We start from the raw sequence: 17,311 nt of genomic DNA, 5'->3' as shown, positions 1-17,311 counted from the left end.
GCCTACAAACCTCACTCCTTATTTATATAAATGGTATTGGTAATACTCTGTAAAATACCAGAATGTTCACATAACTTTTATACTTTTGGCTGTTTGAGGACACATTTTTAATACTAAATCAGATGTTATGATCAGTTACTCAGTACTTCAGTAGTTTACCAAATACTTCAAAAGAAAGTACACAGGAAGAACATTGGAATATTAAATAAATAGAATAATAATCCCTGAGCGTTACTATCCGTTAAGTGTTTATTGAAAAATGAATATTGACTATTAAAATTCATGCCAAGTTAAGGAGGAAGAGATGGGCTCTGCTGCTCTCTATATAAACGTTTTCCCAATTTAACATGTTTTTTTACTATAAAGAAAAAGACCATCACTATCATCAATATAATTTATTATGTAAAAATTATATTAAAAGTTTAAATAATTTTTTAAAATCTAAAATTCAATCCACATCAATACATTTTCTAAGCAGAAAAATAATTAAAACCATGTCAAATAAATACATCCATTTCCCCAAATCATTGAAATAAAATAAATAAGCACACAAAGATTCCAAACTCATCGTTTCTAAATCTGAAAGCAGTCAAACCTGCAATTACTCCACTTCCAAACAGCAGGTTACTAAGAATCTTACTTGAGGTTCACATTGTACCATCAAACCTGTGAGTTCTCATGTGAACTGTTGCATTTCTTTTGAGCGAAACCTTTTCTACAGGACCTACAACAGAAAGGTTTCTAAACCGTGTGAATCTTCTTGTGATGAAGTAAACTGGATCTACACAAAACATTTTCCTCGCTTTTCACTAAGGGTGCACCGATTGCAGTTTTTGTTTTAGGGTGCTCTAATAGTCACACCTCTCAACGGAGAGCAGAAGAGAGCAGTGGCTGAGGTCAATAAAATTGGGGAATCAGATCAGCTTCACATGCAAGAATCAGCTGATCTCCCAAAATTAAGAAAATCAACATAGATTAATCGGCTGGCTGATAAATCAGTGCACCGCTACTTGTCACATGTGAATTCTGATGTGAGAAATTAAATAGTATTTTTGAGCAAAACTTTTTCCACAGGTCCCACATGAGAAAGGCTTCTCACCAGTGTGAATTTTCATGTGATGAAGTAACTGAGATTTAGACAAAATTTTTTCCACAGGTTGTGCATGTGTAAGGCCTCTCACCCGAGTGCGATTTCATGTGTCTGTTAAAAGTGCTGATTTGATGGAAAGTTTTTCCACAAGCTGTACATGCGAAAGGTTTCTTAGCCATGTGAGTCGTCATGCGTGTCATCAAGGAATTATTTCAAGAAAAGGTTTTGTCACAAATTTTACAAGTATATAATTTTTGGTTTGGGTCACCTTTCTTGTGCTTTTTTGTTTTGAAGTCTCAGTTGTGCCTTTCTGTTTGTTCACCAACATGTCGTCAGTCTCCTGTTTCAGCACAAGCTGCTCTTTATCCTGACTGATGCTGAGTTGCTTCTCTTCCTCTTTGAACTGTCGATGTTCTGGTTCCTCTTGTTCCCGTTCCATCCGCAGAGGTTCTGGTTCCTCTTGCTCCCGTTCCATCCGCAGAAGTTCTGGTTCCTCTTGTATCCGTTCCATCCGCAGAAGTTCTGCTTCCTCTTGTATCCGTTCCATCCGCAGAAGTTCTGGTTCCTCTTGTATCCGTTCCACCTGCAGAGGTTCTGGTTCCTCTTGTATCCGTTCCATCTGCAGAGGTTCTGGTACCTCTTGTATCCGTTCCATCTGCAGAGGTTCTGGTACCTCTTGTATCCGTATCATCTGCAGAGGTTCTGGTTCCTCTTGTTTCATCTGCAGAGGTTCTGGTACCTCTTGTATCCGTTCCATCTGCAGAGGTTCTGGTACCCTTTGTATCCGTTCCATCTGCAGAGGTTCTGGTACCTCTTGTATCCGTTCCATCTGCAGAGGTTCTGGTTCCTCCTGATGTAAAGTGGAGTTTCCCCGAGTTGCTGCACTGATTAAGAACCTCCTCCTCTTTACACATGCAGCTTGTTGGGAGATCTGGACAAAAAGACAAACATCTTTGTCTTAAAGATTTTTAAGACAATCTTTTAAGAATAGTTTGAATGGCAGGTATAACAGCAGGTAAATAATGGTGAAACTAAAAACAACTCTGACTCAGCTGTTTGCTGAAAGAACATGAAAGACGGCAAGAAATATTTCAGTCGAGAGCATCCATTGTCTTTATTCATCAGTTTGAGACTCTGAGTTCATGAAGGTGTTACTGTGTTCCTATGGCAACCAACAACATCTATTGGAAGTTATTTGCTGCGCAATAATTATTCTTAATCAAACTAAATAACATTTATTGATAGCGTGCCATGTATTTTTGCTTTATTCACAAATTATTGATAATGTGATTCTATGAATCAAAATGTAGTTTTATTATAGTTGATCATATTTTTCATGTCTCAGTTCTTTTGTTCCTCCTTTTATTGATGGAGTTATATAGATATTTATAAAGTATGAAAGTATTGTTTGCCATTTAATTAGCTGTACATGCTTAAGAAAATGAAAAAATATGTAGTTTGATAAGATAAAATCTAAATGATCTATTACTGGCAAAAATGCCAGTAATTTATCTTACTGGCATGTTTTACTATTAATTTCGTAATGCCGAAATTAATAGTAAATAATAAAGACGTCGTGGTATTCTGATTTAGTAATTATATTAGTTGTGTTACCACCCCACGCCACAAGAGGCATTAGCAGGCTTGAAAAGATGGGACTAAGGAGCAGATTTAGAAGTACACTGAAAACTACAGAATTTGTTAAAAACTGAGTTGCGCTGAAGTAAATAGAGAAGTTCAAATACTTACTGAAAGTGAAAGTGAAGATAGATTTAAAAAGAAAATAAAAACAGAAGGCTGCGCATAGCAACCATCAAGCTCGTTAGCTGCCCTGACTAATGGATAAAGACACTACGAAGTAGAAATCTAAGTATTCTAAAACCACTGATATTGAAAGACCAACATTTTTGTAATATCTAATAAACCCTTTGGTCAGACACGACCTACTTCAAGACTTTATAATGGTGAAGAGAACAGGCAATAGCAACACGGACCAACGAAATGAACGACATATACAGTGAACGCATATGCAACATAAACCTGGGAAAAGCGATGACCTCTGACCTGAACCTTCAGAGCCACATTAAGACAGTCACAAAGTCGGCCTTCTATCACCTGAAGAACATGTCCAGGATTAGAGGGCTAATGTCACAGCGCGATCTAGAGAAAATCATCCATGTATTTATCTTTAGTTGCATTGATTACTCCAGCTGACTAACAAATCAATCAAACAGCTGCTGCTGTTCTGACTAAAGCCAGGAAGATGAAGCACAAAACACCAGTTTTAAAGTCCCTACACTGGCTCCTTGTAGCTCACAGAATATACTTTAAAATACTGTTAGTTTATAAATCACTAAACGGGTTAGCACCACAATACATTAAAGATCTGTTGTTGTTGCTGTACTAACCATCCAGACCCCTGAGAACTTCTGGTTCTACTCTGCATCCCCAGAACCAGAACCAAACGAGGAGAAGCAGCATTCAGTTTCTATGCACCACAAATTGGAACAAACTTCCAGAAAACTGTAAAACAGCTGAAACACTGGGTGCCTTTAAATCTCAACTTAAAACCCACCTGTTCAGAGTTGCTTACGGCTAAATTAGGATTAGAGTCCCAGTTGACGGCGTTTCAACTAAAGTTCTAAAGGGCTAGAAAAGTTGTGCAGGTTTTAATCATTTTTATTCATTTATTTTATTTTATTATTTTTATTTGATGATTACTGCGTTTTTGTTTTTAATGATCTAAAGCTCTTTGAAATTAATTGCTCCTGAAATGTGCTATACAAATAAAATTTGATTGATTGACATATGCAACATCTACATAGGCATTATCTACATGCAACATAGACATCGACACATATGACTTCTACTTATTTTTGACACAAATGGAACCTCATATCCATGAGGCGTCTATTCTTTTATTATGTCTATGGGCTCATCAGTAAAACCTGAAGGTGTTTCGTACCTATTCGGTGTAAGACGATCTTCGGTATCCGGGTGAAATCCAGCGGTCTGCGCTGATCCTCCATCTCTTCTTCGATCTTGACGTTGATTTCTTTCAACTCTGTGAATGTTTCTTCAGCAGGAGTTTCCTGCTCGTTGATAAACTTTCTCTGAGGCGGAACTGAAGACATTTTTATTAAAAACACTCACATATTTAGCTAAACTTCAAACCCGTTTCCAGACAACCGTCTAACAAAAGAAAAGCTGAGAGTATCCCGTGTCCTCTGTTTTTATCTTTTGTGTGTTTCACTTCAGTGGCTGTACTGAAGAAACTGGAAATTATTTTTAGTTCCGCTTTGAATTTTCTGCTGCGAGTCTCCTCTTTAATTGATGGGTTTATTGTTAGTGGAAATTTAGAAAATAGTTTAATTTATATGTGTAACCTGGGGTTGTGACTCTTTTTGTATGGTGGTAAAACATAATGCTGCTTGATAACTCAAGACCAAGTACAAGTAGGGAGGGAGAGTTTAGTGAGAACCACAGGTGTCAAACTCCAGTCCTCAAGGGCCGCTGTCCTCCAGTTTTTAGATGTGCCAGAGGTTCAAAACGCTGGAATGAAATGGTTTAATTACCTCCTCCTTGTGTAGATCGGTTCTCCAGAGCCTTAATGACCTGATTATTCTATTCAGGTGTGGTGCAGCAGAGGCTCATCTAAAAGTTGCAGGACACCGGCCCTTGAGGACTGGAGTTTGGTAACCCTGGCAACAGATCAGTCTGAAAAAAACAACAACAACAACAACAACAAAAAACACAAAAAAACAAACAAACAAACAAACAAACAAACAAACAAACAAACAAACAAACAAAAAAAAACACTGACAACACTGATAATATTGTTTTGTTGTTCTTGCAATATTGAATAAAGTGGTGATAGCTCATTAGAGTAAACTCCTTCTTATCAATGTAATTTTTTCCATTATTCATTTATTTCACTTCCTCAGTTCACCCAAGTGAAACACAGAATATAAAATAATCACGGAAGCGCCTTCGTGCTGCCACCTATTGACAAGAACCTGCTACTACACCTACATTGTTTCAGCTGTTGTAGAAATCAGTGACTCAGCTATTTTTCTACAATCTGTGCTGAATTCATTCCAGTGGATTTCAAACATTAATATGCTGGTGTGTGTTTAAACAGTCACATTCAATAACATGGAATATTAAGTTTATTCCAGTGGCTCAGTCAGTTCAGGGAGTGAATCATGTGATTAGAATATAACTTCAGATCAACAAACAGAAAGATTTTATTTCACAAATGTGGGTTTGATGTCAGTTAACCAAAAGGCATTTTTAATCTTACAAAAGAATCTCATTGGAAAGTATAATTCATTGAGTACAAGTCTTCACAGAGCCTAGAGTTATTATATTGGCACATCAGGTTGTAGTTTTCTAGGTTTTGATTTAGTTTTGAAACTAAATAGTATACGACCTCGGGTATTTTAGAGGAACATATAGTTCTGTTGTGAGACGTTTTTTCAGTCAATCATATTTACAATGAAGAAGTTAAATACACTAATCTAAAACACATGTGGCCTCATAACTTTAAAAATGAGTCAGAAACTACAAACTACAATCTTATGTGCCGATATAACTGTACGTGTTTTGTTCTAATTATACAGATCTATTTATACTCAAAAATTAAAATAAAGAAAATGTGGTATTAACATTCAGATGAAGAGTATCTTTGATTATTGACTTCAAGCAGGTATAAAGCATTGCTCTCTTTAAGCCTATGAAGCAAAATGTTTTTATTAATTTGTCTAATCTCAAATGTCATGTTTTCATTAGATGTAACCAGAAATTTATCAAAAATAAACAGAAATACAAGGTTTTAAAACATCAATCTATGAGGAATTATTCAAAGTGTGTTGTAACAGGGTGAATTGAGAAAATAAAATAATTGAACATTTCAATAATATTTTAATTTACTAATACTGTATATTAATAGAGGTGATTAAAACTTATGAATTGTTCAGTTTCTTAATCATACCTTGAACTGGTCATACAGGACTTAATAGTTCTCTTTTTCAAATAGGGAAACATGAAACAGGGACTTGTAATTATGGTAATCAGATGGTAACAGAAGAGCATGTTTTATTAGAATATAATAAATAATCAGAGGAACTACAGAATTTAAAGTCAATACTAAACAGAGGAAAAAGCATTTTCTATAATAACTTTTGGAGAATGAATGAAAATTGATTACTTTTCAAAAATACTAGGTTATTTAATTGAATGCTGCAGACATTTGGCTGTTCAAATGTGTCGTTACAAAATACAGAAATTTTAATGTGTTCACTCATGTTCGGTAGTGAAACAAAATTATTTCAATAGTTTACTTTAGAAAACTGATTTATTCTCTTTTTTGCAACAGATATCTTGCTCTGTGAATTTTGCCATATTAAAGACGGAAATAGGACTGAAAATGGGCGAACGAAGGGCGGATGGGAGAATGTGAGACGCACTAAAAGCCTTCAACATGAACGCGCATTTGAGAGACGAACACTACGGAGCCGCTGTCAACCCGGGTCTTTTTAAAACGTCCTAGACCCGATTCTCCACCGTCCTTGGAGGCAAAACCTCTCGTAAAGATACAGATGCGAGAGGGAAAACACAAATCCCCTGTGGTAAATCTGGTCTAGAACCAGCCTACAAACCTCACTCCTTATTTATATAAATGTTTTGGTAATACTCTGTAAAACACCAGAATGTTCACATAAGTTTTATACTTTTGGCTGTCTGAGGACACATTTTAAATACTAAATCAGGTGTTATGATCAGTTACTCGGTACTTCAAAAGAAAATACAAAGGAAGAACATTGCTCCAGCAGGGAATATTAAATAAATAGAATAATAATCCCTGAGCTTTACTATCTGTTAAGTGTTTATTGAAAATGAATGTTGACCATTAAAATTCATGCAAAGTTCAGGAGGAAGAGATGGGCTCTGCTGCTGTATCTATAAACGTTCACGATTTAATATGTTTTCTACTAAACAGAAAAAAAGAAAAAGACCATCAGTATCAGTATAATAATTTATTATCTAAAAATTATATTAAAAGTTTCAATAATTTTCTAAAATACAATCCATATCATTACATTTTCTAAGCAGAAAAATCATTAAAACCAAGTCAAATAAATACATCCATTTCCCCAAATCATTGAAATAAAATAAATAAGTACAAAGGATAAAAACACAAGAAAGATTCCAAAATTTTAGAAGTCAAAATCTGAAAGCAGTCAAACCTGCAATTACTCCACTTCCAATCAGCAGGTTACTAAGAATCTTACTTGAGGTTCACATTGCGTCATCAAACCTGTGAGTTCTCATGTGAACTGTTACATTTCTTTTGAGTGAAACCTTTTCTACAGGACCTACAACAGAAAGGTTTCTAACCTGTGTGAATCTTCTTGTGATGAAGTAAACTGGATCTACACAAAACATTTTCCTCGCTTTTCACTAAGGGTGCACCGATTGCAGTTTTCATTTTGGGGCGCTCCAATAGTCACACCTCTCAACGGAGGGCAGAAGAGAGCAGTGGCTGAGGTCAATAAAATTGGGGGATCAGACCAGCTTCACATGCAAGAATCAGCTGATGTCCCAAAATTAAGGAAATAAACAGATTAATCGGCTGGCTGATAAATCAGTGCACCACTACTTCTCACATGTGTGAATTCTGATGTGAGAAGTTAAATAGTATTTTTGAGCAAAACTTTTTCCACAGATTGCACATTACTTCATCACATGACATTACCTCATGTGATGAAGTAAAACAGATCTGAAAACTAAGCATTTTCCATAGGTCCCACATGAGAACAGCTTCAAACTGAGTGAATTCTCATGTGAGCAGTTAAGCTATTTTTATAAGTGAAACTTTTCCCACAGATCTTGCATGAAAAAGGCTTCTCATCAGTGTGAGATCTCATGTGAAGATTTAAACTGTGATTATTAGAGAAACTTTTTCCACAGGTCCCACATGAGAAAGGTTTCTCACCTGTGTGAGTTCTCATGTGCTCAACTAACTTAGATTTATACAAGCACTGTCTTCCACAGGTGCCACAAGACATAGTCCCCTCACCCGTGTGAAATCTCATGTGAGTAGTTAAATTTCTTTTATGAGTGAAACTTTTTCTGCAGGTTCCACATGAGAAAGGCTTCTCAGTGTGAATTTTCATGTGAAGATTTAAACTTATCTCATCATAAAAACGTTTTTCACAAGTCCCACATGAGAAAGGTTTCTCACCTGTGTGAACTCTCATGTGAAGATTTAAATTTATTTTAACAGTGAAACTTTTTCCACAGGTCCCACATGAGAAAGGCTTCTCACCTGTGTGAACTCTGATGTGCCTAACCAAGTCAAGTTTTCTCCGGAAACTTTTTCCACAAGTCCCACATGAGAAAGGCTTCTCACCTGTGTGAACTCTGATGTGCCTAACCAAGTCAAGTTTTCTCCGGAAACTTTTTCCACAAGTCCCACATGAGAAAGGCTTCTCACCTGTGTGAACTCTGATGTGCCTAACCAAGTCAAGTTTTCTCCGGAAACTTTTTCCACAGGTCCCACAAGAGAAAGGTTTCTCACCTGTGTGAATTCTCATGTGAAGATTTAAATTTATTTTAAGAGTGAAACTTTTTCCACAGGTCCCACAAGAGAAAGGCTTCTCACCTGTGTGAACTCTGATGTGCCTAACCAAGTCAATTTTTCTCCGGAAACTTTTTCCACAGGTCCCACAAGAGAAAGGTTTCTCACCTGTGTGAATTGCCATGTGATCAACTAACTGATATTTAGTCATAAAACTTTTTCCACAGGTTGTGCACGTGTAAGGCCTCTCACCCGAGTGTGTTTTCATGTGTCTGTTTAAAGAGCTGATTCGATGGAAACTTTTTCCACAAGCTGTACATGTGTACGGTTTTTCCCCTGTATGACTTCTCATATGATAAATCAAAGTACTCTTGTGAGGGTAATGTTTTCCACAGGTTGAACATGTGAAAGGTTTCTTAGCTGTGTGAGTTGTCATGTGTGTTGTCAAGGTATTATTTCGAGAAAAGGTTTTGTCACAAATTTTACAAGAATATAGTTTTTGGTTTGGGTGAGCTTTCTTGTGCTTTTCTTGTTTTGAAGTCTCAGTTTTGCCTTTCTGTTTGTTCACCAACATGTCGTCAGTCTCCTGTTTCAGCACAGACTGTACTTTATCCTGACTGATGCAGAGTTGCTTCTCTTCCTCTTTGAACTGTTGAGGTTCTGGTTCCTCTTGCTCCCGTTTTATCTGCAGAGGTTCTGGTTCCTCTTGCTCCAGTTTTATCTGCAGAGGTTCTGGTTCCTCTTGCTCCAGTTTTATCTGCAGAGGTTCTGGTTCCTCTTGCTCCAGTATTATCTGCAGAGGTTCTGGTTCCTCTTGCACCAGTATTATCTGCAGAGGTTCTGGTTCCTCTTGCACCAGTATTATCTGCAGAGGTTCTGGTTCCTCTTGCACCAGTATTATCTGCAGAGGTTCTGGTTCCTCTTGCACCAGTATTATCTGCAGAGGTTCTGGTTCCTCTTGCTCCCGTTTTTTCTGCAGAGGTTCTGGTTCCTCTTGCTCCCGTTTTTTCTGCAGAGGTTCTGGTTCCTCTTGCTCCCGTTTTTTCTGCAGAGGTTCTGGTTCCTCTTGCTCCCGTTTTTTCTGCAGAGGTTCTGGTTCCTCTTGCTCCCGTTTTTTCTGCAGAGGTTCTGGATCCTCTTGCTCCCGTTTTTTCTGCAGAGGTTCTGGTTCCTCTTGCTCCAGTTTTATCTGCAGAGGTTCTGGTTCCTCTTGCTCCAGTTTTATCTGCAGAGGTTCTGGTTCCTCTTGCTCCAGTATTATCTGCAAAGGTTCTGGTTCCTCTTGCTCCCGTTTTATCTGCAGAGGTTCTGGTTCCTCTTGCTCCTGTTTTTTCTGCAGAGGTTCTGGTTCCTCTTGCTCCAGTTTTATCTGCAGAGGTTCTGGTTCCTCTTGCTCCAGTTTTATCTGCAGAGGTTCTGGTTCCTCTTGCTCCTGTTTTTTCTGCAGAGGTTCTGGTTCCTCTTGCTCCAGTTTCATCTGCAGAGGTTCTGGATCCTCCTGATGCAAAGTGGAGTTTTCCGGGTTGCTGGGCTCATTCAGAACCTCCTCCTCTTTAGACATGCTGCATTGTGGGAGATCTGGACAAAAAGAAAACAAAAGCTTCAAAATGTGAATCAATGAACCCTTCACTTTCATTAACAAAAGCTACAATAAAAACAGTCTTCAGCAAACATGTGCACGTCCATAAAATAATAAAATCTCTGCCATAGTTCGTCTTTTGGGGCAGAAACATTTGGTTTAAATATTTAGTATTTTACTATAAGTTATTGTGTGGTTATAATATATAATAATCACCATTATATTCTGTGATAATCGATATTTCTGTAATATTCATAATAATTGTCCTTCCCTCTTTTTTGTTTCTGTTTGTTAAAATGGTGGAGTACTCCCTAAATAATCCAGAAATGTATTATTTTAGTTTATTAGTAATATCAGAAATTGTGGAGTACGCACTATTCAGATCAATATTATACAGCCCAGAAATGGAATCAGAATAACTACAAACTTGGAATCCAGAAATACTTAACAGGAACAGTCACAGCTTAGTTTATATTACTTTTAACCCAGAAAAGGAATTAGATCAGTCTCTCTTTAGCTTATTTTATCAGAAACTGTAGAGTACTCAGTATTTAGAAAAGGAGTTGGATACTCAGCAACGCTGAATAGGAGCACTTAGTTTACATACCTTAGAACATTAGATTAGTTTCCTTTCCTTTTTTTCCCCCTTGGTATGTTATTTTGTTTGCATTTCCTTTTAACTCATGTAAAGCAGTTTGAATTGCCTTGTTGCTGAAAATGTGCTATATAAATAAAATTACCTCAGCTCATTAAAAATTATAGTATGACTTAGTGCATCTTATAACATTCACCAGGAAGGTTTATACAGGTGGTAAAGACTATTATCTATATGCAATTCTTTCACTCTCTCAAAAGTAAGATAACTCTCAAATCTTCTGTTTTTGTTTTGAAGGTTTTATAAAGACCCAATGTGAGGAAAAAGAGGGAGATATTTTAAAAAGGGAGACGGATTCACCTCACATCGGACTCAATCTCAGCTGCTGAATCATTCTGAAGCAAGAATGTCTGTGTTTTATTGTTTTTTGTTTTCATATTTCCAGCCGATGAATTGTATTGCATCAATACAATTCAAAAATACTTCATAAAATTCTTAGTAAATATAGCTTTGATAGCCGTTTGAATTAAATGCGCTGATACTTTATTGTGCCTGCCAAACATACAACACTGAGTGGAGAGGACGAACGTTCCAAGATGGCCGCCCTAAATCTCGTCAGCTACAATAGGCGAGAGCGGTCCATGTATGAGGTTCCATTTTTGTCAAATATAAGTAGAAGTCCTAAGTGTAGATGTCGATCTATGTTGCATACAAGTTTGCTGCACATGTAGTTCATGTAGTTGGTCCGCGTTGCTATTGCCTGTTCTCGTCGCCATTAAAAGTCTTGAAGTAGGTCATGTCTGATCAAAGAGTTTATTAAATATTACAAAAATGTTGGTCTTTCAATACCAGTGGTTCAAAATACTTAGATTTCTACCTCGTAGTGTCTTTATGCATTAGTTAGGGGAGCTAACGAGGTTGATGGGTGCTATGCGCAGTCTTCCGTTTTTATTTTCTTTTTAAATCTGTAACATCTTGACCTTTAGAAAGGAGTTTCACTTTCAGAAAGTATTTCAACTTCTCATTTACTTCAACGCAACTCAGTTTTTAACAAATTCTGTAGTTTTTGGTGTACTTCTAAATCTGCTCCTTACTCGCATCTTTTTGGGCCTGCTACTGCCTCTAGTGGCGTGGGGTGGTAACACAACTACTATAATTACTAAATCAGAATACCACAACGTCTTTATTTACTATTAATTTTGGAATTATGTCAAAAGACAAAAGATTATTTATCTTTTGCCAGTAAGATTAATTACTAGCATTTTTTGCCAGTCAAAGATAAATTATCTTTTGTCAGTGAATGATAAAATATAAAGTATCTTATCAAACTTTTTTTTTAAATTTTCTTAAGGATGTAGAGCTAATTAAATGACAAACAATACTTTTATACATTATAAATATCTACATACCTCCATCAATTACAAAAGGAACAAAGGAAATAAGGAGACATTAAAAACATGATCAACTATAATAAAACTACAATTTGCAATGTACATGTAAGAAATTTACTTCAGCAAAAGTCAATAACAAATGAATTAAGAACAGAAGAATAACCAGGGTTGTTAAACAGATACTAGCAAAATTCATATTTTTGTTTTTATGATGCCATGTTTAATATTCTGAGAGACTTTGTTGGTAGAGTTATACAAGAAAAAAATAAGATGAAAATGATTTAATCTATAAAGGTGGAAATTTTCCTTTGACTCTAAACCGATAAATCATATTCATAGAATCACATTATCAACAATTTGTGAATAGACCAAAAACACTTGGCACGCTATAAGTAAATGTTATTTAGTTTGGTTAAGAATAATAATTGCACCATCGGGCGCCATTTCATACACTATCGCGGCCTTCCGTTTAATATCTTTTGAAATTTGTGATACATTTTCATTTTTAAGAACGATTTTCACTCAGTATGTTTTTGAACTTCTCTCGTATTTTCTTCTGTACAGCTCAGTTTTTTTTAAAAAACAAATTCTGTAGTTTTTTTCGTACTTCAAATCTGCTCCTTAGTCGCATCTTTTCGGTGTCTACTGCTGCCTCTAGTGGCGTGGGGTGGCAACACAACTAATCCAATTACATTACTAATTCAGAATACCACAAAGTCTTTATTATTAATTCTGGCATTACTGGAAGAGTAAAGAATAAATCCCCTCACAAAAGAACATACCTTTTCATTTTCCTAAGGAAGTAGAGTTAATTAAATGAAATAAACAAGAACTGAAAGTGGTTCCAGATTTTCTTGATGGCCAACCTGTTGAAACTGAGGCAAAGTTTAAATTCCTTGTGTCATTCCTGGACAGTCAGCTCAACTTTGCTGAAAACACTGACTATATATTTAAGAAATGTTCTCAAAGACTCAATATTTTAAGAAGACTAGCTTGAAGATTTGTACAACCTTAGCTCGAGGTCGTTAAAACTTAACATTTTAACTTGAGTTTTAAATAATCTCAAGTTAAAACAACATTTTAACTCAAGTTTTAACTTTTCATCTCCTCAGTTGGTTTGGTCACATGAGCTGCAGACCAACAATCTTAAGAATATTTTGAATGGCAGGTATAACAGCAGGTAAATAATGGTGAAACCAAAAACATCTCTGTCTCAACTGTTTCCTACTAGGCCAGGACCCCTCCACCTCGTTAGCTGTGAAAAACTAATGCACAAAGATACTATGAGGTAGAAATCTAAGTATTTTGAAACCACTTTTATTGAAACTACTGATATTGAAAGACCAACATTTTTGTAAAATCTAATAAACCCTTTGATCAGACATGACCTACTTCAAGACTTTTTAATGGCAAAGAGAACAGGCAATAGCAACACGGGCCAAGGACATGAACGACAAATGCAACATAAACCTGGAAGTAGTGATGGACTCTGACCTGAACCTTCAGAGCCACATAAAGACAGTCACAAAGTCGGCCTTCTATCACCTGAAGAACATGTCCAGGATTAGAGGACTAATGTCTCAGTGCGATCTAGAGAAAATCATCCATGTGTTTATCTTTAGCTGCATTGATTACTGCAACAGTGTCTTCACAGGTCTGACTAATTAATCAAACAGCTGCAGCTGATCCAGATGCTGCTGTTCTGACTAAAAATTAAAAGGGGTGCAGTTTTTAATTATTTTTTCATTTTTATTTATTTTATTTTATTTGACTGTTTATTACTCTGTGTTTTTGTTTTTAATGATGTAAAGCACTTTGAAATGCCTTGCTCCTGAAATGTGCTATACAAATAAAATTGGATTGACTGACATATGCAACATAGACCATAGACATCTACACATATGACTTCTACTTATTTTTGACACAAATGGAGCCTCATATCCAGGAGGCGTCTATTCTTTTATTATGTCTATGGGCTCATCAGTAAAACCTGAAGATGTTTCGTACCTATTCGGTGTAAGACGATCTTCGGTATCCGGGTGAAATCCAGCGGTCTGCGCTGATCCTCCATCTCTTCTTCGATCTTGACGTTGATTTCTTTCAACTCTGTGAATGTTTCTTCAGCAGGAGTTTCCTGCTCGTTGATAAACTCTCTCTGAGGCGGAACTGAAGACATTTTTATTAAAAACACTCACATATTTAGCTAAACTTCAAACCCGTTTTCACACAACCGTCTAACAAAAGAAAAGCTGAGAGTATCCCGTGTCCTCTGTTTTTATCTTTTGTGTTTCACTTCAGTGGCTGTACTGAAGAAACTGGAAATTATTTTTAGTTCCGCTTTGAATTTTCTGCTGCGAGTCTCCTCTTTTATTGAAGGGTTTATTGTTAGTGGAAATTTAGAAAATAGTTTAATTTATATGTGTAACCTGGGGTTGTGACTCTTTTTGTATGGTGGTAAAACATAATGCTGCTTGATAACTCAAGACCAAGTACAAGCAGGGAGGGAGAGTTTAGTGAGAACCACAGGTGTCAAACTCCAGTCCTCAAGGGCCGCTGTCCTCCAGTTTTTAGATGTGCCAGAGGTTCAAAACGCTGGAATGAAATGGTTTAATTACCTCCTCCTTGTGTAGATCGGTTCTCCAGAGCCTTAATGACCTGATTATTCTATTCAGGTGTGGTGCAGCAGAGGCTCATCTAAAAGTTGCAGGACACCGGCCCTTGAGGACTGGAGTTTGGTAACCCTGGCAACAGATCAGTCTGAAAAAAACAAAACAAACAAACAAACAAACAAACAAACAAACAAACCAAAAACTCTGATATTGTTTTGTTGTCCTTGCAATATTTAATAAAGTGCTGTTTGAATGAAAATCACTTCTGTCTCCTTGGTAGCTAAGAGTGATAGCTCATTAGAGTAAACTCCTTATTTTTATTTTCCATTATTATTCTTTTATTTCACCACCTCAGTTCACCCAAGTGAAAGGCAGAATATAAAAAAAGCTTTTACAGTTAATTATGAAGTTTTATGGTTTTTATTAAATGTTTTTATAAAAAGCTTCATTTGCTAAAGGTTTCTATAAAATGTTTATATTAAACTTTTGTTTAATAAAAAAACATTTTATATCAGAAATGTGCTAACACGGTAGCACATTCGTGCTGCCACCTATTGACAAGAACCTGCTACTACACCTACATTGTTTCAGCTGTTGTAGAAATCAGTGACTCAGCTATTTTTCTACAATCTGTGCTGAATTCATTCCAATGGATTTCAAACATTCATATGCTGGAGTATGTTTAAACAGTCACATTCAATAACATGGAATATTAAGTTTATTTCAGTGGTTCAGTCAGTGAAAATGATTTTAAGCACATTTAAATTTGCCAGCTTTAAAATGTATATATATATTTTTTTTATCTCTTTTTATATAGAGATATTGCTTATAGGTATGACGATAACCACAATGCTTTTATTGTTCTGGTGCTTTAAATCAGTGTTTTTTCAATTGTTCCTTCAGTGACCTTCATGTTTTCACATGCAATGTGAGACGTTTTTTTCAGTCAATTATATTCATAATGAGGAATGATGAATACTGTAATCAGATGGAAACACTGTAACATCTTTTATTAGAATATAATAAACATTCAGTGGAACTGCAGAATTTAAAGCCAATATTAAACTGAGGAAAAAGCATTTTCTACAATAATGAATAAAAACCTATTAGAAATCAATTAATTACACTTAAAAAAAATACTAGGTTATTCAATTGAAATTTAGGGTATGCTGTAAATCACCTCCATTTTTAAAGTGAAATAATTTAAGAGAGCTTAAATAAAATCAGAAAAGCTCAATCTTTATACCAATGTTTAATTTAAGATATGAAATTTGTCTTGCATTTATGACACTTTGTTTTACTTTTCTCAGTTAGTTTGTGACTATTATTTTTTATTTCTTCTTTTTTCTGCTCAGTTTATTGTATCAAACATTTTTATTACTAATGTTTGCCTTGTCATACTATTTTTCTTGGGGACAAAACCCATAAAAGATTGCTATAAATCCGCCTTTTAACTGAAAATTTCACGTGCAGCAATGATTTGTGGGTAATACTCATCGTCAAAGAAAATGCGGTCTCAGCGTAAAGACGGAAATCGGACAGAAAATGGGCAACGCGAAGGGCGGATGTGGAGAATGTGGGACGCACTGCGAAGCCTTCAACATGAACGCGCATTTGAGAGACGGACACTACGCAGCCGCAGTGAGCCGCTATCAACCCGCTTCTTTTTAAAACGTCCTCGACCCGATTCTCCACCGTCCTTAGAGGGAAAACCTCTCGTAAAGAAACAGATGTGAGAGGCAAGACGCAAATCCTAGGCTGAACAATGACGGTGAGGATGAGTACAGACAATTAAAAAATGGTATTAATCAGTGTGCTGCTGTTATATCAGACAGAATGGAGCAGGAGAGGAACTGACCCATCAGAACCTAAAGAACCAGACATCAGAGTCTCTTCATCCCTCAGTCATCTCCTGAGGCTGATATGGTACAGAACATTTAGCCATGATTAAGTTTCTTATTGTGGTTTTAGTAGACTGTTCTGGTTTAATTATCTGCTTATTGTATAATATCAGCCAAAATGATACAAATGGTGATTTAAAGAACAAATCATACTAATAGATTAACAGTAAATACATAAATATTTCCTACTTTAAAAGGTTTGAGGGCTTTCTATACGTTTTATTTAGAAATGTTGAAATATTTTATGACTACATTGTTCAGCGGTCACTTAATGTATGATTTCACCATTATTTTATTAACTTCGTTTACCAGTTTGGATAATTTGACTTTTTATAAATGAAGAAAAAACATGCCACCAAAACTGTACCAGGCACAGACCTGCAGCCCAGGGGCGGTTCTAGACGGGGGCCACCAGGGGAACCGAAGAAATTATACTGAATAAATGCCTTTTGTTAATATTTAGAGGTAGATTTATTTAACATTCACAATTTTACCTTAATTCATGCAATGTTAAGGAGGAAGAGATGGGCTCTGCTGCAGTATATATAAACGTTTTCCCGATTT

General features: G+C 36.1%; 1 protein-coding gene and 1 long non-coding RNA gene across 2 annotated transcripts; both read right to left on the bottom strand.

Moving 5' to 3' along the window:
- Positions 1-1,049: 1,049 nt before the first annotated feature.
- Positions 1,050-4,385, bottom strand: LOC148154271 (uncharacterized). The gene is made up of 2 exons (XR_015766245.1): positions 4,056-4,385; positions 1,050-2,021 (listed from the first exon to the last, which is right to left on the bottom strand). It is a non-coding gene; the product is annotated as an uncharacterized LOC148154271 (long non-coding RNA).
- Positions 4,386-7,113: 2,728 nt separating this feature from the next.
- Positions 7,114-14,544, bottom strand: LOC106911496 (uncharacterized). The gene is made up of 2 exons (XM_088016150.1): positions 14,245-14,544; positions 7,114-10,250 (listed from the first exon to the last, which is right to left on the bottom strand). Exons 1-2 carry the CDS (start codon positions 14,411-14,413, stop codon positions 7,915-7,917), a joined length of 2,505 nt encoding a protein of 834 aa, XP_087872276.1. The 5' UTR covers positions 14,414-14,544; the 3' UTR covers positions 7,114-7,914.
- Between the last annotated feature and the right edge of the window lie 2,767 nt (positions 14,545-17,311).

This window comes from Poecilia mexicana, unplaced genomic scaffold (genome assembly GCF_051168715.1).
Source record: "Poecilia mexicana isolate PSO_F unplaced genomic scaffold, ASM5116871v1 scaffold_18, whole genome shotgun sequence".
Lineage (NCBI taxonomy): Eukaryota > Metazoa > Chordata > Actinopteri > Cyprinodontiformes > Poeciliidae > Poecilia > Poecilia mexicana.
This window is presented reverse-complemented; position numbering and strand designations above follow the sequence as displayed.

Excerpts from the sequence above, each read along its gene's own strand:
- LOC106911496 (XM_088016150.1), bottom strand. The coding sequence starts at position 14,413 with ATGTCTTCAGTTCCGCCTCAGAGAGAGTTTATCAACGAGCAGGAAACT. Across the intron at positions 10,251-14,244 it reads GATCGTCTTACACCGAATAG|ATCTCCCACAATGCAGCATG; the intron begins GTACGAAACATC and ends CTTTTTGTCCAG.